This window comes from Salvelinus namaycush, unplaced genomic scaffold (assembly GCF_016432855.1).
Source record: "Salvelinus namaycush isolate Seneca unplaced genomic scaffold, SaNama_1.0 Scaffold882, whole genome shotgun sequence".
Lineage (NCBI taxonomy): Eukaryota > Metazoa > Chordata > Actinopteri > Salmoniformes > Salmonidae > Salvelinus > Salvelinus namaycush.
Window position 1 is genome coordinate 67,560 of NW_024061622.1, and position 26,783 is coordinate 94,342.

The window sequence follows — 26,783 nt, forward strand, 5'->3', positions numbered from 1 at the left end:
GGTATAGCAGCCACAGGGTCTCTCTGTCTCTCTGACTTTATAAAATAGGATTTGGTTCATGGCTGTGGACAGGACTACATAAGAAGTGTTACAGAGTTACAGATGGATCATACAGATGGATCATACAAGAGGAAAGTGTTGAGCTCTATAATACTCACTCATTCAAAACAGAAATCGTCCAAAACCAGGGCCCTGTTCAAATACCTTTTAAATGCAACCTTCCTTCCTCCCTTTGTGAAGACATTAACAACAAGCCAAGCTGTGTTTTGGTATATTTCACTTGTGATTGCATGATTATAAATATTTTTTGTAATATTTTGCGCCCTGCAATTCAGCGGTTGTTTAGGAAAATGATCCCGCTAAAGGGATCCGTAGCGCAGAGAAGTTAAAGTATTCAAGTTAAAGCCCCCTAAGCCCTTCCCGCCTCCCATCCTCACCTCTCCCTCTTCCTTCTCTACTCTCTGCATTAATCTTCTCTTTTCCTTCACCCTGACTCCTTTTCCCATCTTCCCTAACCTTTAGTTTCTTCACATTCTCCAGAGAGTAGGTCACATGCTCCAGACCTGGCCCGTGCCATCTGGCCCACTTCCTGTCATACCTGCCCCAGGAGAGGGTGACTCTGGTGGGTAAACAGCAACTGGGACGACCCCCCCCCCCCCCCCAGCCACCACCCTACCGCCCCCCCAGCCCACTTGAATGGAGGAGAGCTACAAAGAGAAGAGAGAGAGAGAGAAACACCATTGTAAATATAACCTATATTTTTCTGTTTATTTATTTTTCCTTTCGTACTTCAACTATTTGCACATTGTTACAACACTGTACATAGGAAATAATAAATAAATACAATTTGAAATGTTTATATTATTTTAAAACGTTTGTGAGTGTAATGTTTACTGTTCATTTACGATTGTTTATTTCCCTTGTTTTTTTCCCTTTTGTTTATTGTCTATTTCACTTGCTTTGGCAATATAAACATACGTTCCCCATGCCAATGAAGCCCTTTAAATTGAAATGAATGGAAATTGAGAGAGGGAGAGAGATTGAGATAGGGGGAAGAGAGAGAGAGAGAGAGAGAGAGAGATGGAGAGATGAAGAGAGAAAATCCTGTCAGTACAGAAATGTATTGTTATGAACTGTAAGGAACATTGAATAATCAAGTGCTTCTGGGAACCATCTGTGTTCGAGACAAGGAAAAATTAGGTCTGATTTCATGATACTGAAAATTAGATTTTTGCAAAAGCACAAAGGAAATAGCAGAATTTTAGTAGCATTAAGTAGTTAATGAACAACAATCTAAAATTACAAATCCAGACAGTTCTGCAGCTTTCTGGTAATCAACAAGTATTATACATATGAAATTAGGATTTTCTTGCAGCCCGACAGACATGACTTTTTTGAATTCTAAAACACCATTAGAGAAATCCTGAGTCCATTTCCACAGCCACATCAAAGACCTTCCCATATTGTCTCACACTTTCCTCCACCTCTCTCCCCCTTCATTCTCTCCTTCCCCTCTACTCTCCTTCTCCCTGCTCAATATAAAGAAAAAATAACAAATGTAATTGGTTAAAAAGCGACTAAGGCACAGATTAATCTCAATGTGCCACCCACGGCCTAAATATTCATATAAATATACCATGACCGTTGCCACAGAACATTTTATTGGTTTTCCTCCTTCCTAAATTGGCACGCCCCGATTGATGAATATTTTAACACATGTGCAGTCTGTGGGACATTCATCATCAGCGTGGCTAGTATGAACAGAATAAATGAGCAGTCAAGTCAGGCGGACGTAGGCTAGAGCCATGGTGTAGCTACTATCATGTTAGAATAGAACTATGGTACGGCTACTATCATGTTAGAATAGAACTATGGTGTAGCTACTATCATGCTAGGCTAGAACTATGGTACGGTTACTATCATGTTAGAATAGAACTATGGTGTAGCTACTACCATGCTAGGCTAGAGCTATGATATAGCTACTATCATGCTAGGCTAGAGCTATGATATAGCTACTATCATGCTAGGCTAGAGCTATGATATAGCGACTATCATGCTAGGCTAGAGCTATGACATAGCTACTATCATGCTAGGCTAGAGCTATGACATAGCTACTATCATGCTAGGCTAGAACTATGGTGTAGCTACTATCATGCTAAGCTAGAGCTATGGTGTAGCTACTATCATGCTAGGCTAGAGCTATGGTGTAAATACTATCATGCTAAGCTAGAGCTATGGTGTAGCTACTATCATGCTAGGCTAGATCTATGGTGTGGCTCTATCATGCTAGGCTAGAGCTATGATATAGCTACTATCATGCTAGGCTAGAGCAATGGTACAGCTACTATCATGTTAGAATAGAACTATGGTGTAGCTACTACCATGCTAGGCTAGAGCTATGATATAGCTACTATCATGCTAGGCTAGAGCTATGATATAGCTACTATCATGCTAGGCTAGAGCTATGATATAGCTACTATCATGCTAGGCTAGAACTATGGTGTGGCTACTATCATGCTAGGCTATAACTATGGTGTAGCTACTATCATGCTAGGCTAGAGCTATGGTGTGGCTACTATCATGCTAGGCTAGAACTATGGTGTAGCTACTATCATGCTAAGCTAGAACTATGGTGTAGCTACTATCATGCTAGGCTAGAGCTATGTGTGGCTACTATCATGCTAGGCTAGAGCTATGGTGTGGCTACTACCATGCTAGAATAGAACTATGGTGTAGCTACTACCATGTTAGGCTAGAGCTAGGCTACAGTTATGATATAGCTACTACAATGCTAGGCTATAGCTACGGTGACGCTACTACAATGCTAGGCTATAGCTACGGTGACGCTACTACCATGCTAGACTAGAGCTAGGCTAGAGCTATGGTGTAGCTACTACCATGCTAGGCTAGAGCTATGGTGCAACTACGCCCATGCTAGGCTAGAGCTAGGCTAGAGCAATGGTGTAGCTACTACCATGCTAGGCTAGAGCTAGGCTAGAGCTATGGTGTTGCTACTACCATACTAGGCTAGAGTTAGGCTAGAGCTATGGTGTAATTACTCTCATACTATGCTAGAACTATGGTGTAGCTACTACCACGCTAGGCTCGAGCTATGGTGTAGCTACTACCACGCTAGGCTCGAGCTACGGTGTAGCTATTATCATGCTAGGCTAGAGCTATGGTGTAGCTGCTACCATGCTAGGCTAGAGCTAGGCTAGAGTTATGGTGTAGCTACTACCATGCTAGGCTAGATCTATGGTGTAGTTACTACCATGCTAGGCTAGAGCTATGATATAGCTGCTACCATGTTAGGCTAGAGCTAGCACTATGCTGTACCTACTACCATGCTCCTGCAGGTTCATGCTCTACAACATCTCCATAGTACGACCCTCCCTCACACAGGAAGCAGCACAGGTCCTAATCCAGGCAATTGTCCTCTCCCGTCTGGACTACTGCAACTCTCTGTTGGCTGGGCTCCCCGCTCATGACATCAAACCTCTGCAATTTATCCAAAAACGCTGCAGCCCGTCTGGTTTCCAACCTTCCAATGTTCTCCCATGTCACCCCGGTCCTCTACTGGCTTCCAGTCGAAGCTCGCATCCACTACAAGACCATGGTGAGGAACTGCCCCTGCCTACCTTCAGGGTATGTTCAAACCCTACACCCAACCCAAGTCCTGCCAACTCTTGGCCTTCCTACCCCTAACGGGATGTCAGATCCCGCTCAGCCCAGTCCAACTCTTCTCTGTCCTTGTCACACCCTGATCTGTTTCACCTGTCTTGTCCTTGTCTCCACCCCCCACCAGGTGTTGCCCATTTCCCCCCCATTATCTCCTGTGTATTTATAGATGCGTTTTCTGTTTGTCTGTGTCCAGTTCGTCTAGTCTTGTCAGGACGTACCAGCGTATTTCCCGGTTTCTTGGTCTCAAGTTTTGTTTCTACTCTTCCCGATTCAAAACTTTCTGCCTGTCTTGACCCTGAACCTGCCAGCCGTCCGGTACCTGCCTGACTCTGATCTAGATTACGAACCTCTGCCTGCCCTTGACCTGCCTGCCCCCTGTGTTATAATAAATATCTGAGATTCAAACTATCCACCTCCTGTGTTTGCATCTTGGTCTTATCCTGAGGCGTAGTCCTGGCACCACAACGGTGGAACAAGCTAACCCCTGAAGATAGGACTGCAGAGTCCCTGCCCATCTTCAGAAAATATCTGAAAACCTACTTTCTTCGAAGACTCTCTTAAATAACCACAAAGCACCCCACCTCGCTGATGGCTACTTTACTGAGGAGAAGTGTACTGACTATGCCTGTGATATGTTGTTGTTCTACCTATCTAGTTACAAATTGATAAAGTGCCTAAAGCTAATAGGGAAGTGGAACAGAGAGAACAGGAGGAGAGACTCTGGACCCTGCAGAGTTGCTAAAGGGACAATCTTATTGGCTGAAACACATTGGAACCTATCCACATACCTCCACCCTTCACCTGCATGGTTACAGGATCAGGACGTATCACCAAGGCTTTCATCCAGAGCACCAGGCTATTGGCAGCAGCAGCCTCTGTGAAACCCCTCCTCTGCTCTGCTCTGTGGTGGAGTTGGCACCAAACCCACCTTTCACTTCCTTCCACATCAGAGGGTTCCGCCACATGCTAACTGTCACACATGAAGCACTGCTAGCCCAAAGGGGGGTCTGCTGGCTCATATGGGAATATGGAGAAGGGCTGGGGTGGGGAGGTTGCCAGATATAAAAACATGGAGAGATACTGTCACACACACACATGCACACACGCATAAACGCATGCACACACACACAGAAAATATAAAACAGCAGGCTCCTCAGAGAGTATGGTGATTTATCCGGATGCCTGTTCTGTTCTGCATCGCGCTCCAGAGGGACCCTGGTGGTGCTCCACTACCGGCTCATGTGGCGCCCAGCCTAGAGTGCACCAGAGCTGGGACCAGCGCTGGAGAAGAGACCCCTCCTCTGTTCTTCCTGGATCTCCTCCCGTCCCTTTTTTCTTGCTCGTTTTCATAACCACCAGCAGCTGTTGGAGCAATTAGCCATGAACTGTACTTTACTACAATACCCCCGTCCTCAGCCTCATCACAATTAGCTCCCTAATGGGGTCTAAACAACCAAGGAGGAACAAATAAATAAAGGAGGCAGTATGCGTGTGCCTGAGTGCGGGCGGGCGGGCTTGTGTGGCAGAGAGAGGGTACGGTGGCGCGGTGCATTGGTGCTGCAATGGGGCAGGTAGTGGGGGGATCTGGGGCAGGCAGTGGGGGGATCTGGGGCAGGCAGGGGAGGGATCTGGGGCAGACAGTGGGGGGATCTGGGGAAGGCAGCAGGGGGCTGTGGCTAGGCAGTGGGGGGATCTGGGGCAGGCAGTGGGGGATCTGGGGCAGGCAGTGGGGGGATCTGGGGCAGGCAGTGGGGGGATCTGGGGCAGGCAGTGGGGGATCTATGAAAGCCAGTGGGGGGATCTGGGGTAGGCAGTGAGGGGATCTGGAGAAGGCAGTGGGGGGATATGGGGCAGGTAGTGGGGGGGATCTGGGGCAGGTAGTGGGGGGATCTGGGGCAGGTAGTGGGGGGATCTGGGGCAGGTAGTGGGGGGATCTGGGGCAGGTAGTGGGGGGATCTGGGGCAGGCAGTGGGGGGATCTGGGGAAGGAAGTAGGGAGGGATCTGGGGCAGGCAGTGGGGGGATCTGTGGAAGGCAGTATGGAGGGATCTGGGGAAGGCAGTAGGGAGGGATCTGGGGCAGGCAGTAGGGAGGGATCTGGGGCAGACAGTGGGGAGGGATCTGGGGCAGGCAGTAGGGAGGGATCTGGGGAAGGCAGTAGGGAGGGATCTGGTGCAGGCAGTAGGGAGGGATCTGGGGAAGGCAGTAGGGAGGGATCTGGGGCAGGCAGTGGGGGGATCTGGGGAAGGCAGTGGGGGGGATCGGGGGAAGGCAGTAGGGAGGGATCTGGGGAAGGCAGTAGGGAGGGATCTGGGGCAGGCAGTAGGGAGGGATCTGGGGCAAGCAGTAGGGAGGGATCTAGGGAAGGCAGTAGTGAGGGATCTGGGAAAGGCAGTAGGGAGGGATCTGGGGAAGGCAGTAGGGAGGGATCTGGGGAAGGCAGTGGAGGGGATCTGGGGAAGGCAGTAGGGAGGGATCTGGGGAAGGCAGTAGGGAGGGATCTGGGGAAGGCAGTGGGGGGGATCTGGGGAAGGCAGTGGGGATCTTGGGAAGGCAGTAGGGAGGGATCTGGGGAAGGCAGTGTGTTCTCTCTTCCTTCTCCTCCTATGCAGCCTTTGGCAGTCTGCCGATCGGAAGAAGAGAACCAGAAAAGAAGGAGGAGGAGGGGGATGGAGAGGAGGAGGGGAGGAGGAGGGGGAAGAGGACGAAGTTGAGAAGGAGGAGGAGGACGAGGGGGAAGAGCATGGGGAGGAGGGGGAGGAAAAGGAGGAGGGAGACATAGTGGAGAAGGATGAGGAGGAGGAGGAGAAGGCAGTCACTGCATGGCAGGCGGTGAGACAGTGGGTTGTTTGACATCTCATATTCAAATTGAAAGTGACATATCTGTGGTCTTTACGCCGTCGTCTAACTATCAGTTCTGTGAAATGCTAGCATTTGGTGTGACGGGGTGTTACTGTGACTTTTAGACAGGGCTCTAGACGGTGCCTACGGGCTCCTTTCTGCGTGGGAGAGGGATATGACACACACACACACACACACACACACACACACACACACACACACTCACACTCACACTCACACTCACACTCACACTCACACACACACACACACACACACACACACACACACACACACACACACACACACACACACACACACATATGTACATACGCAGAGACACACACATGAACACACACACATACGCATGCACAGACACACACAAACACACACACATACATGAAGGCATGAAACATAACATATGGTTGATTACTTTACTACAACTACATTAGTTCATTAGTGTGACCTGCTTCAGCAGTCACGTTCTGGTCTTATTCATTACTGTGACTTGATTTAGCAGTCACACTCTCAATCTTTCATTTATATCTTCTGTTTTAGGTGTGCTTGCTGAAAGAACAACTACTCAAATCTGAAATACTTTTTTATTAACCTTTGCCTTCTGCTGACATCTGTAGCGCTAAACCCGTAAAAACAAAACTACTTTAAAACATGCATGCTGACCAAAAGTATTTTTATGGTAGTGGAAGAAGTTTAGAAGTTTGAATTGTTAGAAGTTAGTGTTGAAAATTTTAGGTTAGCGTCGTAGTAGTAGTTGTCACAACCTGATCTGTTTTACCTGTCTTGTGCTTGTCTCCACCCCCCACCAGGTCTCTCCCATTTTTTCCATTATCTCCTGTTTATTTATACCTGCGTTTTCCGTTTGTCTGTTGCCAGTTCATCTTGTCTTGTCAGGTCAGGTCGTACCAACGTGTTTTCCATTATCCTGTTCTCAAGATTTTGTTTCTTCCCGATTCAAACCTTTCTGCTTGTCCTGACCCTGAGCCCACCTACCTTCCTGTACCTGCCTGTCTCTAACCTGGATTTCAAACCTCTGCCAGCCCACGACTTGCCCCTTGTGTTAAAACATATATCTAAGCGTCGAACTATCTGCCTCCTGTGTCTGCATCTGGGTCTTATCCTGAGTCGTGATAAAAAGAACTGGCCATGACTGCACAGAAGACTCGGACCAGCTCCGCAACGCTGTCTCCTTCCAAAGAGCCGCCATCGGAAGACACGAGGAGTTAATTCAAAACCTAATAGAAGGACTCCAGACCTGGGTGGAACGCCACGGAAGCAAAGCTTCACTGCATTGCTGGAGCAATTCCGCAGATTATCTACTAGGCAGCAAATCACAACGGTAACCTGCCAGACTCTCAGTAATCCCGCTACCAGCGACACTTCTCCCCAGCCTACCCCGGCTTCCCGAGAACCCTGCTTACCTCTTCCGGAGCCCTATGCTGAAGATCCAGGAACCTCCCAGGTGTTTCTCTCCCAGTGCTCCCTTATAGCGTACCTGATAACGCTGATAGCGTACCTGATAATGCTGATAGCGTACCTGATAATGCTGATGTCCGGGAGGGCTCTTGCCTGAGCTACTGCGGTGTCAGAGCAACAATCCTCATTTGCCTCAGTCTGGAGGAGTTTGTGGTGGAGGTTAGAAAGGAGTTTGATTCTCCGTTGTCCTGGAGAGAGGCTGCTCGGAAGCTATTTCAACTGCGTCAAGACTCCCGTAGTGTAGCAGACTATGCGGTAGATTTTCACACTTTGGCCGCCGAGAGTGCCTGGTACCCTGGAATCCCTGTAAAACACGTTCCTTCATGGATTATCGGAGGTGGTTAAAGATGAGCTCGCAGCCTGGGAGTTTCCCATGGACCTTGACTCTCTCATAGCCTTGACCATACGGATTGCTGGGCATCTACGGGAATGTAGGAGGGAGAAGAGGTCTGTTCCCGGTCACACTTGCTCGTCCACAGTTCCCACCTCGCCTCCCGATTAATTCCAGAAGTCCCTGGCGTCTACATAACAGGGAGAATCCGATGTCACCCGAGTTTCCTCTGGAATCACTGAGGGCTATCGACTTGCCTCCTCATGTGCCCGTGGTGTTGGTTTTCATGGCTCCAGAGGCACAATCCCCTGATTGACTGGGCTACTGGTTCTATCATGGGTTGGAGCCCATTCTGCTATGTGCAATATCTGAAGTCGGCGCAGCCTGTCCCGGATCTCTCTGCCATCCCTCCGGATTATCAGGAACTCCGGGAGGTTTTCAACAAGGCCCGCACCACATCTCTTCCTCCACATCGACCCTACGACTGCGCTATCGACCTTCTCCCGGGCACAGCACCGCCTCGAGGGCGGATTTCTTCCCTGTCGGGTCTGGAGACCAAGATGATGGAAGGGTACATTAAGGACTCTCTTGCTGCAGGGAGTATTTGTCCATCTGCTTCCGCCCCGATGCAGGGTTCTTCTTTGTGGAGAAGAAGGACAAACCCCTGTGCACGTGTATTGACTACTGGAGCATTAATGACGGTAAAGTTAAAAAACGTTACCCGCTACCACTCTAAGCCCTGGTCAGAAATGTTGAACATGTTGAACCGGTTCGTATTCGTCTACCTTCGACGACGTTCTTTTCCCGTTCAGCTCAAGAGCTCGTCCTCTACGTCCGACAGGGCCTGCAGCGTCTTTTGTAGAACCAGCTCTTTGTGGAAGCAGAGAAATGTGAATTCCGTCGCTCCACAATCTCCTTCCTAGGATACGTCGTCTCTGCAGGAAATATTCAGATGGATTCTGACAAAGTGATTGGCCTCAAACAATATCCAGATTGCAGCTGCAATGTTTCCTGGGGTTTGCTAATTTCTACCTCCATGTTGACTGTATCGTATTGTAAATAGTACTGGAACAGGAGCCTTTAGTGGGACAGTAACAGTAGACGTCGTGAATCACATGGCAAATAGCTGGCTTGAGCACCTGGGGAGAGGACAGGGCGGGATAGGTCAATCACTCATTTGATTAATCAATCAACTTCCTCAGCAAGACCACTCTTGATATTCAACTACTACTCTACTATAAGGTTAACTGCTTTACTACTACTACTACTACTACTACTACTACTACTACTACTACTAAACACTACTAATTCAATCAGTCAATCAGGGATTAACGGTCACTTTCTTAATGTTCTTTTCTCATATCCCTTGAATGAACTTGCATTCCATTCTATGTGAAAGCACCTATCAACAACAGGGCTCATAAAGCGACTTAGTAACTGCTTCAGAATCAGTTCTGAAGGTTTTCAAATCAAGTGGTGACTGTAAAAGTAGTAGTAGTAGTAGTGGTATTAGTAGTGTTTAGTAGTAGTAGTAGTAGTATCAGTAGTGGTATTAGTAGTAGTAGTAGTAGTAGTATCAGTAGTGGTATTAGTAGTAGTAGTAGTGGTATTAGTAGTGTTTAGTAGTAGTAGTAGTAGTAGTAGTATCAGTAGTGGTATTAGTAGTAGTAGTAGTAGTAGTATCAGTAGTGGTATTAGTAGTAGTAGTAGTGGTATTAGTAGTGTTTAGTAGTAGTAGTAGTAGTAGTAGCACAGTAGTTAACCTTATAGTAGTAGTAGTAGTGGTATTAGTAGTGTTTAGTAGTAGTGGTATTAGTAGTGTATAGTAGTAGTAGTAGTTGTATTAGTAGTGTTTAGTAGTAGTAGTAGTGGTATTAGTAGTAGTAGTAGTGGTATTAGTAGTGTTTAGTAGTAGTAGTAGCAGTAGCACAGTAGTTAACCTTATAGTAGTAGTAGTAGTGGTATTAGTAGTGTTTAGTAGTAGTAGTAGTGGTATTAGTAGTGTTTAGTAGTAGTGGTATTAGTAGTGTATAGTAGTAGTGGTATTAGTAGTGTATAGTAGTAGTAGTAGTTGTATTAGTAGTGTTTAGTAGTAGTGGTATTAGTAGTGTATAGTAGTAGTAGTAGTTGTATTAGTAGTGTTTAGTAGTAGTAGTAGTGGTATTAGTAGTGTTTAGTAGTAGTAGTAGCAGTAGCACAGTAGTTAACCTTATAGTAGTAGTAGTAGTGGTATTAGTAGTGTTTAGTAGTAGTAGTAGTGGTATTAGTAGTGTTTAGTAGTAGTGGTATTAGTAGTGTATAGTAGTAGTAGTAGTTGTATTAGTAGTGTTTAGTAGTAGTAGTAGTGGTATTAGTAGTGTTTAGTAGTAGTAGTAGCAGTAGCACAGTAGTTAACCTTATAGTAGTAGTAGTAGTGGTATTAGTAGTGTTTAGTAGTAGTAGTAGCAGTAGCACAGTAGTTAACCTTATAGTAGTAGTAGTAGTGGTATTAGTAGTGTTTAGTAGTAGTAGTAGCAGTAGCACAGTAGTTAACCTTATAGTAGTAGTAGTAGTGGTATTAGTAGTGTTTAGTAGTAGTAGTAGTGGTATTAGTAGTGTTTAGTAGTAGTGGTATTAGTAGTGTATAGTAGTAGTAGTAGTTGTATTAGTAGTGTTTAGTAGTAGTAGTAGTGGTATTAGTAGTGTTTAGTAGTAGTAGTAGCAGTAGCACAGTAGTTAACCTTATAGTAGTAGTAGTAGTGGTATTAGTAGTGTTTAGTAGTAGTAGTAGCAGTAGCACAGTAGTTAACCTTATAGTAGTAGTAGTAGTGGTATTAGTAGTGTTTAGTAGTAGTAGTAGCAGTAGCACAGTAGTTAACCTTGAAGGACAACCACACCAGGACACAGTGTCCTTAGCTGTCACACCCCGCTGTGATTCGGTTTGCTCTGCTCTCAGCTGTGCAACATATGTCATTGTTTTTCATGCCAGAAGTGTCCGTTTAGCCTCTCCCTGTTCACTATTGTTTACACCATTGTTCCATAATGTTACAGTATTAGCTAAACCTGCTCACTGTACCAGTAGTATGCAAACATTTGGTGGCCATGAGAGAAAACAAAATGTTGTGAGTCTGGTAAAATAATCTGTGGTATTGTGTGTAGACTATGGTAATGTTTTTAATAGTTAGCTAGGGTTTAAAGGTGATGTATCTAGCTGTCTCATTCTCACGAAATTTGACAACAAAAATGTCAACTGTCATCTTTCGGCCTCCTGAGTGGCGCAGCGGTCTAAGGCACTGCAGTGCTTGAGGCCTCACTACAGATCCGGGTTCAATCTCGGGCTGTGATGCAGCCGGCCACGACCGGGTGATCCATGAGGCAATGTACAATTGGTCCAGCGTCTTCCGGATTAGGGGAAGGTTTGGCCGTCCGGGATGTCCTTGTCCCATCACGCCCTAGCGACTCCTGTGTGACACGGTCGCCAGTTGTACAGTGTTTCCTCCGACACATTGGTGCGGCTGGCTTTCGGGTTAAGCAAGCAGTGTGTCAAGAAGCAGTGCGGCTTGGCGGGGTCATGTTTCGGGGGATGCATGGCTCTCGACCTTCGTACGGCAGCGTAGCCAGTGCTCAACATGTTAAATAGACGAAACCGTGAACACTTACAACAATACAAAATAACAAACGTGGCAAAACGAAACAGTCTTATCTGGTGCAGAGAAACACAAAGACAGGAAACAACCACCCACAAATCCCAACACAAAACAGGCTACCTTAATATGGTTCCCAATCAGAGACAATGACAAACACCTGCCTCTGATTGAGAACCACATCAGGCCAATTGACAATCCCCACATAGAAACACAAAACATAGAATGCCCACCCAGCTCACGTCCTGACCAACACAAAACAAGGAAAAACACACAAGAACTATGGTCAGAACGTGACAATCTCGTACAACGCTGTGTACTACTCCCTTCACAGAACAGCGCAAACTGGCTCTAACCAGAATAGAAAGAGGAGTGGGAGGCCACGGTGCACAAATGAGCAAAAGGACAAGTACATTAGAGTGTCTAGTTTGAGAAACAGATGCCTCACAAGTCCTCAGCTGGCAGCTTCATTAAATAGTACCCGCAAAACACCAGTCTCAACGTCAACAGTGAAGAGGCAACTTCGAGATCCTGGCCTTCTAGGCAGAGTTGTAAAGAAATAGCCATATCTCAGACTGGCCAATAAAAATAAAAGATTAAGATGGGCAAAAGAACACAGACACTGGACAGAGGAACTCTACCTAGAAGGCCAGCATCCCGGAGTCGCCTCTACACTGCTTTTTACCCCTTTTTCTCCCCAATTCGGTGATATCCAATTGTTAGTTACGGTCTTGTCCGATCGCTGCAACTCCCGTACGAAGGTCGAGAGCCAATATAATAATAATAATAATAAATAAGATCATCTTTAACGAGATGTCCTCTTGGATCACTGAGATTAGGATATGTACCCATCTATTTCATAATAATAATTATGTTTTTTGATTAGATACTTCGCATTTTACCACAATTTACACAAACATGATCATTACAGCAACAGTCAAAAAAAGTTGGAAAACAAATCAATGTAATATTTTTAAACATTGCTCCCCTAATGAAAATGCCTGAGTTAAACATAACACTTAAAATTATTATTAACATTTACTTATTCAATTAGTATAAAATTAAATCTGACTTTTCCCCAATTTGAGCTTTTTAGCTGTTTCGGTAATGAGAAGGCCAAGTGGGTTAAAGGTGGTGTATGAGAATAAGAACCTCATTCTGAAGGCATTGAAGCAAATAAATTTAATTAACTTCCTGTAGATGATGCATTATATGTGAATATATATCTATGTTTTTAAACTGATTGGAGTTTTTGCAGGAACTTGAAAAATTGTCACGTAATGTCCACAGACACTGTGTTTGTAGGTAATACATATTATAGTTTAATGTAAACATCAAACCAGTATACCATTTTTTATGATTCATGGACAAACTACAGCAACATATCAAATCAGTTAGTAAAATGTTATAAAATGAAAATCCGGACACATTTCGGTAATGAGAATGTACAAAATGCAGGCGAAAATGCAAAATGTATTTCAAATAAGACACTGCTAAAAATGAGAGATCTTAGTACTCAGAATGATAGTGCATTTTTGCAGATGCATCATGGTTTTGTAACTCAATTTGCTACAGACATGTTTACAACTGGTTTCATGAGAATCACCCAGCAGTCTAATTTGTATTTGTTCAATGCCTCAATAGATTTCATATTTCATCAACTATATTGGATAAATGGCTGTGCAGATTCCTGGTTCAAGTCAACCCAAGATGATGACCCTGAAGACGAGACAAAGTGGCCCAGAGGAAGCCAGCTGTTCTCAACCCCTACATTGCCCGATTCTTCAAAGAGCTCACTGAGTGAAGAACACTTGATGCTGCACTGAATTCTTCCTCCTGGATGGTCTCATGTCCCATTGTGTGTTTCACTGCCTCTGAACCCCGTTACTTTGAATAGAGTTGCCCCTGATCATAGCTTTAGGATTGTACCTAATCCCAATTTTAACTCCATCTCCCTCTCTCACCCCCACACCCCACACACACCATATAGTTTTTACATTAGTGTTGTAATGATCCTCTTATTTGTTTAAATATGTGTTAATTGTTTTTACTTCTATTGCCAATTCTGTTGATTATTTTGTTGTTGTTAATTGTGTTACCAATTTGAATGAATGCATTTTAGGTACAAATGTATTGTTTTTATTACATTTAGATTTCAGGGAGAATTTCCCTGTAAATTCACAGCATTATACTGGCACTAGAGTTGCCAGCTTCATACTGTAATTATACTTTACAGCAGAGATGTCAAATATATTACAGCATCTCTGCTGTAAAGCAAAATTACAGTATTAAGCTGGGAGCTCTGGTGCCAGTATAATCCTGCACATTTACAGGGAAAAGTTTCACTGTGTAATAATACTCTTTGATTTATAGTAACCCTGTAGAATACTTTTACACTGTTTCATGCTGTTTTACCTTTAGTCGTTTTCTCCCCAACACTTACAACTTTAGATCAATATAGCTCACTGGATCCACCACTGTGAATGGGCTAAGACATGTCACCCCACCAGAACTACCTTAAAAGACTGAGTAAACGTGGTGAACAAAATAAGTACAATTTAAAAGGGCTTAATGGCGCACAGATCCCTTTAACGGGATCATTTTCGTAAACAACCGCTGAATTGCAGAGCGCCAAATTGAAAAAAAATACTAAAAATATTTATTCATGAAATCACAAGTGAAATATACCAAAACACAGCTTAGCTTGTTGTTAATCAACCTATCGTGTCAGATTTTGAAAATATGCTTTACAGTGAAAGCAATCCAAGCGTTTGTCAGTTTATCGATCACTAGACAAAACATTACGAACAGCTAGCAGCAATGTAGATTGGTCACGAAAGTCTGAAAAGCAATTAAATTAATCGCTTACCTTTGATGATCTTCTGATGTTTGCACTCACGAGACTCCCAGTTACACAATAAATGTTCCTTTTGTTCGATAAATATTATTTTTATATCCAAAAACCTCAATTTGGTTGGTGCGTTATGTTCAGAAATCAACAGGATCCAGCAGTCATGAAGGGAAGGCGAAAATTCCAAATAGTATCCGTAAAGTTCGTAGAAACATGTCAAACGTTTTTTATAATCAATCCTCAGGTTGTTTTTAACATAATTAATCGATCATATTTCAACCGGACGGTAAACTATCAATACTAGAGATAAAGAAAATGTCGAGCAACAACTTTCGCGCGCATGAACTAATCAAAGGACACCTGGCCATCCACTGACGCGTTTTGATAAATCTCGCTCATTTTTCAGAATAAAAGCTTGAAACTATGTCTAAAGCCTGTTCACACCCCGTGGAAGCCATTGGAAAAGGAATCTGGTTTATATCCCTTTAAATGGAGGATAGGCAGGCAATGGAACAGGGATTTTTCAAAATAAGAGCCACTTCCGGGTTGGAATTCCTCAGGTTTTTGCCTGCAAAATCAGTTCTGTTATACTCACAGACAATATTTTGACAGTTTTGGAAACTTTAGAGTGTTTTCTATCCTAATCTGTCAATTATATGCATATTCTAGCATCTGGGCCTGAGAAATAGGCCGTTTACATTGGGAACGTTATTTTTCCAAACATAAAAATTCAGCCTCCTAGCGTCAAGAAGTTTTAAGCCTTAGAGATATCAATCAGTCAATGTATGTATTCTGTGAGGATAGATGGGGGGTGGTTGTTTCCATCCAATCAAAGACTTGGTTCCAATCATAATACAGACTGCTGGCTCACGTTTCGTTTCACATCACTTGATACGTGAAGTGTAACAGAATGTGAACTATTGCACGACCAGGCTGGTCCAAGCAGGCTATTTCAAACATGACACATGATATGTTCTACCCTCAGAATTACATATGAGTGAAGTGAAGGGACGAGCTGCCCTGTTGCATAAACAAGCACACACCGCTAAGCACAGGAAAACAAACTGCTCATAGGGAGAGGTATAAGGACAGTGGAACAGGCAGAGGAGAGGTATAAGGACAGTGGAACAGGCAGAGGAGAGGTATTCGGGGAGTGTTGTGGCATTTTCAGGTGAGGGGGCGTCGCCAGAGGGAGTAATGGTCTGGTGACAACATGACATGACCTTTGACCTTCCGCGACAACAAACGCTTAGGGTTAGGGTTAGGGTTAGCTTGGGCCTATGAAAAATAAAAGATTTTAAACAGATTTGGGTCAGAGAAACAAAAGTCCTGGCAGAGAAAATAAAAGTCCTGGCAGAGAAAATAAAAGTCCTGGCGTGGAGATCTTTGTACATTTCTTTCTCTCCTTTTCTTTGTGTTTTCACTTTCTAAGAACTTTTCTAGAAAATATGGATTCTGCAGTTGAGAAACAACACTGTGTGGAACTTATTGCCCTTGAGCGAAGTGGTCACACAGCTGTAGTAAAGGGAAATACTCTGCATGTCTGGGGAGGCTACATGGTAAGCCTAAAACATGATTTGTAAATTCCCTTCCTGCAATTATCTTGAAAGCATTCCTAATTGATGGTGTTGTTATGAATTGATGTTGATCATTCACATATACTGTATAACATACATGCTGCTGAGAGCCTATATTAATGTTTTTTCAATAGTAATGGAGGAACCTTTTTTTTGTTCTGCAGTCAACCGCTGAGAGTGAAGTTTTCCTACCCAGTGATGAAATCTGGTTGTATCACTTAGAAAGAGGTGTATGGTAAGAATATCAATGTAATTCTAACATGGTGTTTGTGCATATGGGCTGTATATAACACATTGTAAAGAATATGAATGGAGAAATAGTTTGGGATTAACACTGTATCTGGATATTCCATCTGTAGATGCTCTACACAATACCAGTAACATTTCAAATAACTATATACGAACCCTAACCCTAACCTTTATCCTAACTCTAGCCCAAACCCTAACCTTTATCCTAACCCTAGCCCAAACCCTAACCTTTATCCTAACCTTTATCCTAACTCTAGCCCAAACCCTAACCTTTATCCTAACCTTTATCCTAACTCTAGCACAAACCCTAACCTTTATTCTAACTCTAGCCCAAACCCTAACCTTTATCCTAACCTGTATCCTAACCCTAGCCCAACCCCTAACTCTAGTCCAAATCCTAACCTTTATCCTAACCCTAACCCTAGCCCAAACCCTAACCCTAACTCTAGCCCAAACCCTAACCTTTATCCTAACTCTTGCCCAAACCCTAACCTTTATCCTAACCTTTATCCTAACCCTAGCCCAAACCCTAACCTTTATCCTAACCCTAGCCCAAACCCTAACCCTAACTCTAGCCCAAACCCTAACTCTAGTCCAAAGCCTAACCTTTATCCTAACCTTAACCCTAGCCCAAACCCTAACCCTAACTCTAGTCCAAAGCCTAACCTTTATCCTAACCTTTATCCTAACCCTAGCCCAAACTCTAACTCTAGTCCAAAGCCTAACCTTTATCCTAACCCTAACCCTAGCCCAAACCCTAACCCTAACTCTAGCACAAACCCTAACCTTTATCCTAACTCTTGCCCAAACCCTAACCTTTATCCTAACCCTAGCCCAAACCCTAACCTTTATCCTAACCTTTATCCTAACCCTAGCCCAAACCCTAACCTTTATCCTAACCCTAACCCAAACCCTAACCCTAACTCTAGCCCAAACCCTATTCTTTATCCTAACCCTAACCCTAGCCCAAACCCTAACCTTTATCCTAACCCTAGCCCAAACCCTAACCCTAACTCTAGCCCAAACCCTAACTCTAGTCCAAAGCCTAACCTTTATCCTAACCTTAACCCTAGCCCAAACCCTAACCCTAACTCTAGTCCAAAGCCTAACCTGTATCCTAACCTTTATCCTAACCCTAGCCCAAACTCTAACTCTAGTCCAAAGCCTAACCTTTATCCTAACCCTAACCCTAGCCCAAACCCTAACCCTAACTCTAGCACAAACCCTAACCTTTATCCTAACCTTAACCCTAGCCCAAACCCTAACCCTAACTCTAGTCCAAAGCCTAACCTGTATCCTAACCTTTATCCTAACCCTAGCCCAAACTCTAACTCTAGTCCAAAGCCTAACCTTTATCCTAACCCTAACCCTAGCCCAAACCCTAACCCTAACTCTAGCACAAACCCTAACCTTTATCCTAACTCTTGCCCAAACCCTAACCTTTATCCTAACCCTAGCCCAAACCCTAACCTTTATCCTAACCTTTATCCTAACCCTAGCCCAAACCCTAACCTTTATCCTAACCCTAGCCCAAACCCTAACCCCAACTCTAGCCCAAACCCTAATCTTTATCCTAACCCTAACCCTAGCCCAAACCCTAACCTTTATCCTAACCCTAGCCCAAACCCTAACCTTTATCCTAACCCTAGCCCAAACCCTAACCTTTATCCTAACCCTAGCCCAAACCCTAACCTTTATCCTAACCCTAGCCCAAACACTAACCCTAACTCTAGCCCAAACCCTAACCTTTATCCTAACCCTAACCCTAGCCCAAACCCTAACCTTTATCCTAACCCTAGCCCAAACCCTAACCTTTATCCTAACCCTAGCCCAAACCCTAACCTTTATCCTAACCCTAGCCCAAACCCTAACCCTAACTCTAGCCCAAACCCTAACCTTTATCCTAACCCTAACTCTAGCCCAAACCCTAATCTTTATCCTAACTCTAGCCCAAACCCTAACCTTTATGCTAGCCTGTATCCTAACCCTAGCCCAAACCCTAACCTTTATCCTAACCTTTATCCTAACCCTAGCCCAAAACCTAACTCTAGTCCAAAGCCTAACCTTTATCCTAATCCTAACCCTAGCCCAAACCCTAACCCTAACTCTAGCCCAAACCCTAACCTTTATCCTAACCCTAGCCCAAACCCTAACCTGTATCCTAACCCTAGCCCAAACCCTAACCCTAACTCTAGTCCAAACCCTAACCTTTATCCTAACCCTAACTCTAGCCCAAACCCTAACCTTTATCCTAACCCTAGCCCAAACCCTAACCCGTATCCTAACCTTTATCCTAACCCTAACCCCAGCCCAAACCCTAACCCTAACTCTAGCCCAAACCATAACCTTTATCCTAACCCTAACCCTAGCCCAAACCCTAACCTTTATCCTAACCTTTATCCTAACCCTAACCCAAACCCTAACCTTTATCATAACCCTAGCCCAAACCCTAACTCTAGCCCAAACCCTAACCTTTATCCTAACCCTAGCCCAAACCCTAACCTTTATCCTAACCCTAGCCCAAACCCTAACCCTTATCCTAACCTTTATTCTAACCCTAGCCCAAACCCTAATCCTTATCCTAACCTATATCCTAACCCTAGGACCAAATCCTAACCCTTATCCTAACCTTTATCCTAACTCTAGCCCAAACCCTAACCCTTATCCTAACCCTAAACTTAACCCTTACCCTATACTTAACCCATACCCTAGCCCAAACCCTAAACTTTATCCTAACCCTAAACTTAACCCGTACCCTTATTCTTAACCTTTTCATTTATTTATTTATTTATTTCACCTTTATTTAACCAGGTAGACTAGTTGAGAACAAGTTCTCATTTATAACTGCGACCTGGCCAAGATAAGGCAAAGCAGTGCGACACAAACAACAACACAGAGTTACACATGGAACCTAACCCTAGCCGTATCCTTAGCAAGCAGTTGCTTATCAACAGATACAAGATATAGTGCTAGCCTGGTCTATAGTGGTCTGTAGTGCAAGACTGGTTTATAGTGCTAGACTGGTCTATAGTGTTAGACTGGTCTATAGTGCTAGACTGGTCTATAATATTAGACTGGTCTATCCTGGCCTATAGTGCTAGACCGATCTATAGTGGTCTATAGTATTAGACTGGTCTATAGTGCTAGACCGATCTATAGTGGTCTATAGTATTAGACTGGTCTATAGTGGTCTATAGTATTCGACTGGTCTATAGTGGTCTATAGTATTAGACTGGTCTATAGTGCTAGACCGATCTATAGTGGTCTATAGTATTAGACTGGTCTATAGTGGTCTATAGTATTAGACTGGTCTATAGTGCTAGACCGATCTATAGTGGTCTATAGTGCTAGACTGGTCTATAGTGCTAGACCGATCTATAGTGGTCTATAGTGCTAGACTGGTCTATAGTGGTCTATAGTGCTAGACTGGTCTATAGTATTCTATAGTGCTAGACTGGTCTATAGTGGTCTATAGTGCTAGACTGGTCTATAGTGGTCTATAGTGCTAGACTGGTCTATAGTGCTAGACCGATCTATAGTGGCCTATAGTGCTAGACTGGTCTATAGTGGTCTATAGTATTAGACTGGTCTATAGTGCTAGACTGGTCTATAGTACTAGACTGGTCTATAGTGGTCTATAGTATTAGACTGGTCTATAGTATTCTATAGTATTAGACTGGTCTATAGTATTCAATAGTATTAGACTGGTCTATAGTGGTCTATAGTGCTAGACTGGTCTATAGTGCTAGACTGGTCTATAGTGGTCTATAGTATTAGACTGGTCTATAGTATTAGACTGGTCTATAGTATTCTATAGTGCTAGACTGGTCTATAGTGGTCTATAGTATTAGACTGGTCTATAGTATTAGACTGGTCTATAGTATTCAATAGTATTAGACTGGTCTATAGTGGTCTATAGTGCTAGACTGGTCTATAGTATTCAATAGTATTAGACTGGTCTATAGTGGTCTATAGTGCTAGACTGGTCTATAGTAGTCAATAGTATTAGACTGGTCTATAGTGGTCTATAGTGCTAGACTGGTCTATAGTGGTCTATAGTATTAGACTGGTCTATAGTGGTCTATAGTGCTAGACTGGTCTATAGTGGTCTATAGTATTATACTGGTCTATAGTGGTCTATAGTGCTAGACTGGTCTATAGTGGTCTATAGTGCTAGACTGGTCTATAGTAGTCTATAGTATTAGACTGGTCTATAGTATTAGACTGGTCTATAGTATTCTATAGTGCTAGACTGGTCTATAGAGGTCTATAGTGCTAGACTGGTCTATAGTAGTCTATAGTATTAGACTGGTCTATAGTATTAGACTGGTCTATAGTATTCTATAGTGCTAGACTGGTCTATAGTAGTCTATAGTATTAGACTGGTCTATAGTATTAGACTGGTCTATAGTATTCTATAGTGCTAGACTGGTCTATAGTGGTCTATAGTATTAGACTGGTCTATAGTATTAGACTGGTCTATAGTATTAGACTGGTCTATAGTATTCTATAGTGCTAGACTGGTCTATGGTGGTCTGTATTGCAAGACTGGATTATAGTGCTAGACTGGTCTATAGTGCAAGACTGGTTTATAGTATTCTATAGTGCTAGACTGGTCTATAGTGGTCTATAGTGCTAGACTGGTCTATAGTGGTCTATAGTGCTAGACTGGTTTATAGTATTCTATAGTGCTAGACTGGTCTATAGTATTCTATAGTGCTAGACTGGTCTATAGTGGTCTATAGTGCTAGACTGGTCTATAGTAGTCTATAGTATTAGACTGGTCTATAGTATTAGACTGGTCTATAGTATTCTATAGTGCTAGACTGGTCTATAGTGGTCTATAGTGCTAGACTGGTCTATAGTATTAGACTGGTCTATAGTATTCTATAGTGCTAGACTGGTCTATAGTGGTCTATAGTATTAGACTGGTCTATAGTATTAGACTGGTCTATAGTATTCTATAGTGCTAGACTGGTCTATAGTGGTCTATAGTGCTAGACTGGTCTATAGTGGTCTATAGTATTAGACTGGTCTATAGTATTAGACTGGTCTATAGTATTCTATAGTGCTAGACTGGTCTATAGTATTAGACTGGTCTATAGTATTCTATAGTGCTAGACTGGTCTATAGTGGTCTATAGTATTAGACTGGTCTTTAGTATTAGACTGGTCTATAGTGGTCTATAGTGCTAGACTGGTCTATAGTATTCTATAGTGCTAGACTGGTCTATAGTATTCTATAGTGCTAGACTGGTCTATAGTGGTCTATAGTATTAGACTGGTCTATAGTATTAGACTGGTCTATAGTGGTCTATAATAGTCTTTAGTGCAAGACTGGTTCATAGCGCTGGTCTTCAGTAGTCTATAATGCTGCACTGGTCTTATGTTCAGTTTGAACCCAGAATGTGAAGTCTACTCCCAAGCCAAAGGTGCATTAAGACTTCGCCATGTTGCTTGGAACTTAATGCTGTGTGTGTTCATAGTTGGTTGATTAATTTTATCTTCTGAAGGGAAATGTGTCAAATGTCAGGAGAGGTCCCGCCCCCCATGTCAGGCACCTGCAGCTGCTTTCTAAATGGCCACATGTACATATTCGGGGGATATGATGACACGGGACAGACCAATCAGGTGAGCTAGCTCAACGGAAACTGTAGTGCCCCCTGATATGCAAATATTTTTCTGAAAAATCACCAAAAAGCTTCTTAATCATTATTAAGGCTTCTGTTGTTTACGGGACAGTTCAGATGGGTTCAACCTCCAGCTTCAGAGACACGTGTATTACATTCTGAAAAGATGTGTGCTTGCAGCTTTACCATGTCAACTTCTTGGATGGGGACTACAGTTGGAAGAAAGTGAAAGCTGAGAGTGGCTCTCCTCCTTCACCCAGAGATAAGCTGTGCTGCTGGGTTTTCAACAACAGGTCAGTGACATATAATATTAGAATGCAACGTCAATGCCCATTGCAGTATTGCTACAAACAGGAAGATAGTCAGGGTTCAAATGACACATTTAAGGGGATACTGTGAGATTCAGGCAATTAGCAATTAGCCAATGCTAGCTAGCCTTAGTGCAGTGACTGGAAGTCTACAGGTACAGTACCAGACTACAAAACAATTAAATAATAATAATAATATATAAAACAGCTTGATTGACAGAATCTCGCAGTATCCCTTTAAAGGCTACTATTGGGGGTGTTAAATAGAAAAAAATAGTTGCCTGGACCAACTAAATCTTAAACACAAGTGCGGGCGGTTTTCCATGTTGATTGTTTTGTCTTTGGGAGAATCTTGTAATTTTTCCCAATTAAGAATCTTCCATTCCGTAAGGTTACCTACTTTGAGAATGTTCCATTCTGTAGGGTCACCTACTTTGAGAATCTTCCATTCTGTAGGGTCACCTACTTTGAGAATCTTCCATTCTGTAGGGTCACCTATTTTGAGAATCTTCCATTCTGTAGGGTCACCTACTTTGAGAATCTTCCATTCTGTAGGGTCACCTACTTTGGTGGATATGGTCACAAGACACTTGATGACATCATGGATGACAAAAGCTTCATCGTGGACACGGCATCATTGGTACATTTTTGCTTTTTGTTTATGATTGTGTCCAAAACGTATGAATTTACAACCACTATTTTCAATGTGTTGTATTGTGTGTTCTGTAGGAGCAGAACGTTGGTTGGGGATGGAACAATGAAGTTCACGTTTTTGAGACAACACTAGCCAGCTGGAGGGAACCACAGAGCTCTGTAAGACAGACACACACTGTATGTTTACATCACAACATAACTTCACCATGTGGAACAGAGTTAAGAACGGACCGTAACCTTACTCCACAGTGAGCTTGAAATGTTGCTGATGGAGCTATCCAATCGGTACCTGTTGTATAGCTCAAGTGTTGGTGATGTAGAGGACTCTGGTTCAAGCCCAGTCAGAGGAGAGGTAGAGGACTCTGATTCAAGCTCAGTTAGAGGAGAGGTAGAGGAACCTGATTCAAGCCCAGTCAGAGGAGAGGTAGAGGAACCTGATTCAAGCCCAGTCAGAGGAGAGGTAGAGGCCTCTGATTCAAGCTCAGTTAGAGGAGAGGTAGAGGAACCTGGTTCAAGCCCAGTCAGAGGAGAGGTAGAGGACTTTGGTTCAAGCCCAGTCAGAGGAGAGGTAGAGGAACCTGATTCAAGCTCAGTTAGAGGAGAGGTAGAGGAACCTGGTTCAAGCTCAGTCAGAGGAGAGGTAGAGGAACCTGATTTAAGCCCAGTCAGAGGAGAGGTAGAGGACCATGATTCAAGCCCAGTCAGAGGAGAGGTAGAGGACCCTGATTCAAGCCCAGTCAGAGGAGAGGTAGAGGACCCTGATTCAAGCCCAGTCAGAGGAGAGGTAGAGGACCCTGATTCAAGCCCAGTCAGAGGAGAGGTAGAGGACCCTGATTCAAGCCCAGTCAGAGGAGAGGTAGAGGACCCTGATTCAAGCCCAGTCAGAGGAGAGGTAGAGGACCCTGATTCAAGCCCAGTCAGAGGAGAAGTAGAGGACCCTGATTCAAGCCCAGTCAGAGGAGAGGTAGAGGAACCTGGTTCAAGCCCAGTCAGAGGAGAGGTAGAGGACCCTGATTTAAGCCCAGTCAGAGGAGAGGTAGAGGAACCTGGTTCAAGCCCAGTCAGAGGAGAGGTAGAGGACCCTGATTCAAGCCCAGTCAGAGGAGAGGTAGAGGACCCTGATTTAATCCCAGTCAGAGACAAGTTCAGTGAGGCAGCGCTATATGCTAATCTAGCACAATGGTGCTGGTTATACATGCACTAATTAGTTATTTGCAGCCAAATAACAGTTTGTCATTTTGTACCTGTACTGTAAGTAGCTCTTTCTGACTACAGGGTCGTGCTCCTGCCCCCAGAGCTGCCCATGCAGGTGCAACACTTGGTCATAAAGGGTATGTCTACGGGGGCAGAGTACTGGTGAGTACTCTGTTGAGTTGAACTCCTCCTCAAGTTTTGTATTGCATTGATGCAGAGACACAGAAAAACCCCTAAAACATTGCTAAGATGAATGGGATCACAGTGCTTACTGTACAGTCTAGTTTAATACTTGACTCAAGTGTGTTGACCTGTTTTGGAATGTTCAGTGGTTTGCCCTTCCTTCTACCCTTCCCTTTAGGAAACCACACCAAGTGACATTCATTGTCTAGATCTAGAATCATGGACATGGTCTGAAATGTAGGTATTTATATTTCACTCTTTCAAATGCTCATCTTTAAAACAGTCTAGTGTTTATCATAATAACAGCTTTGGTGTGTGTTTGTTTTTTAAAGACTTTTAACTGTTCCCTCCAAATGTCTTGTCCAGAGTGCCAACATCCACTGTGCCAGGGGGAAGGTCGTGGCACAGCCTCACTGCAGTATCTGATAACACTTTATTTCTCTTTGGTGGCCTGAATGTGGACTGCAAACCAATGAGTACGTCATTTACCCATTTAGTCCCAGTTGGATGAAATCCTTACTCGGCTGTTACTCAACAATTTGACCCTCCTAGAAAACCTTTCTGTTCCATGGAGTTCTTCCTTTCTTGTATGTGTTATGTTTCTGTAGGTGATGGATGGGTTTTAGACGTTGACACAAAGACATGGAGGGAGTTGGACCATCCAAACAACAACAAACCAAGGTAGTACAGTAGCTGACAGTTTAGCATCATGTTAAATCTAGTTCCTAATCTGATTAAACTGGTATGACTGGTATGACTGGTATGACTGGTATGACTGGAATGACTGGTATGACTGGTATGACTGGTATGACTGGTGTGACTGGTATGACTGGTATGACTGGAATGACTGGTATGACTGGTATGGCTGGAATGACTGGTATGACTGGTATGACTGGTATGACTGGAATGACTGGTATGACTGGTATGACTGGTATGACTGGTATGACTGGTATGACTGGTATGACTGGAATGACTGGTATGACTGGTATGACTGGAATGACTGGTATGACTGGAATGACTGGTATGACTGGTGTGACTGGTATGACTGGTATGACTGGTATGACTGGAATGACTGGAATGACTGGAATGACTGGTATGACTGGAATGACTGGTATGACTGGTATGACTGGAATGACTGGTATGACTGGAATGACTGGTATGACTGGTATGACTGGTATGACTGGTATGACTGGTATGACTGGAATGACTGGTATGACTGGTATGACTGGTATGACTGGTATGACTGGAATGACTGGTATGACTGGTATGACTGGTGTGACTGGTGTGACTGGAATGACTGGTATGACTGGTATGACTGGTATGACTGGTATGACTGGTATGACTGGAATGACTGGTATGACTGGTATGACTGGTGTGACTGGTGTGACTGGTATGACTGGTATGACTGGAATGACTGGTATGACTGGTATGACTGGTATGACTGGAATGACTGGTATGACTGGTATGACTGGTATGACTGGTATGACTCCCTGATCAAATAAAGGTTCAATCAGAATGCATTCCATTTCCATCTCAATCTGAAGTCTGTATGTGCAGATCAAGGAGTGAAGAGAATTTAGCCTAAAATGTACAATGATTAAACAGAGTGCACATTCTCTGTACTTTGATGAAATCCCCCATTTCATTGACTTTCCCCCCTGCAGGTTGTGGCACACAGCAAGCCAAGCCAAGGACTCTGACGTGGTTGTGTTTGGAGGTAGTTGTGACTACGTCCTCCTAGGAGGAACGTATGAGAATTTGACGGTATGACGATAGTGTAACGTCCTGACCAGAGTTCTTATGTGTTTTGCTTGTTTAGTGTTGGTCAGGACGTGAGCTGGGTGGGAATTCTATGTTGTGTGTCTAGTTTGTCTGTTTCTGTGTCCAGCCTAATATGGTTCTCAATCAGAGGCAGCTGTCAATCATTGTCCCTGATTGAGAATCATATATAGGAGGCTTGTTTTGTGTTGGGATTTTGTGGGTGATTGTTTCCTGTCTCTGTGTTTTGTCTGCACCAGATAGGGCTGTCTCGGTTTTCACATTTGTTATTTTGTTACTTGTATTAGTGTTACCGTTTATTCGTCTAATTAAACATGTTGAACACTAGCCGCGCTGCATTTTGGTCCTCTCCTTCACCTATGGAAGAAAACCGTGACAGATAACCTTCAGCCA

General features: G+C 43.7%; 1 protein-coding gene across 1 annotated transcript; it reads left to right on the top strand.

The window, feature by feature from the left end:
- Nucleotides 1-22,168: 22,168 nt before the first annotated feature.
- Nucleotides 22,169-26,375, top strand: LOC120043279 (kelch domain-containing protein 1-like; the record flags this gene model as incomplete). The annotated part of the gene is made up of 8 exons (XM_038987901.1): nt 22,169-22,273; nt 22,453-22,565; nt 23,136-23,220; nt 23,310-23,393; nt 24,510-24,590; nt 24,978-25,029; nt 25,220-25,292; nt 26,276-26,375. Coding segments are annotated over exons 1-8 (693 nt in total), but the record flags the coding sequence as incomplete, so codon positions are not given.
- Nucleotides 26,376-26,783: the final 408 nt, after the last annotated feature.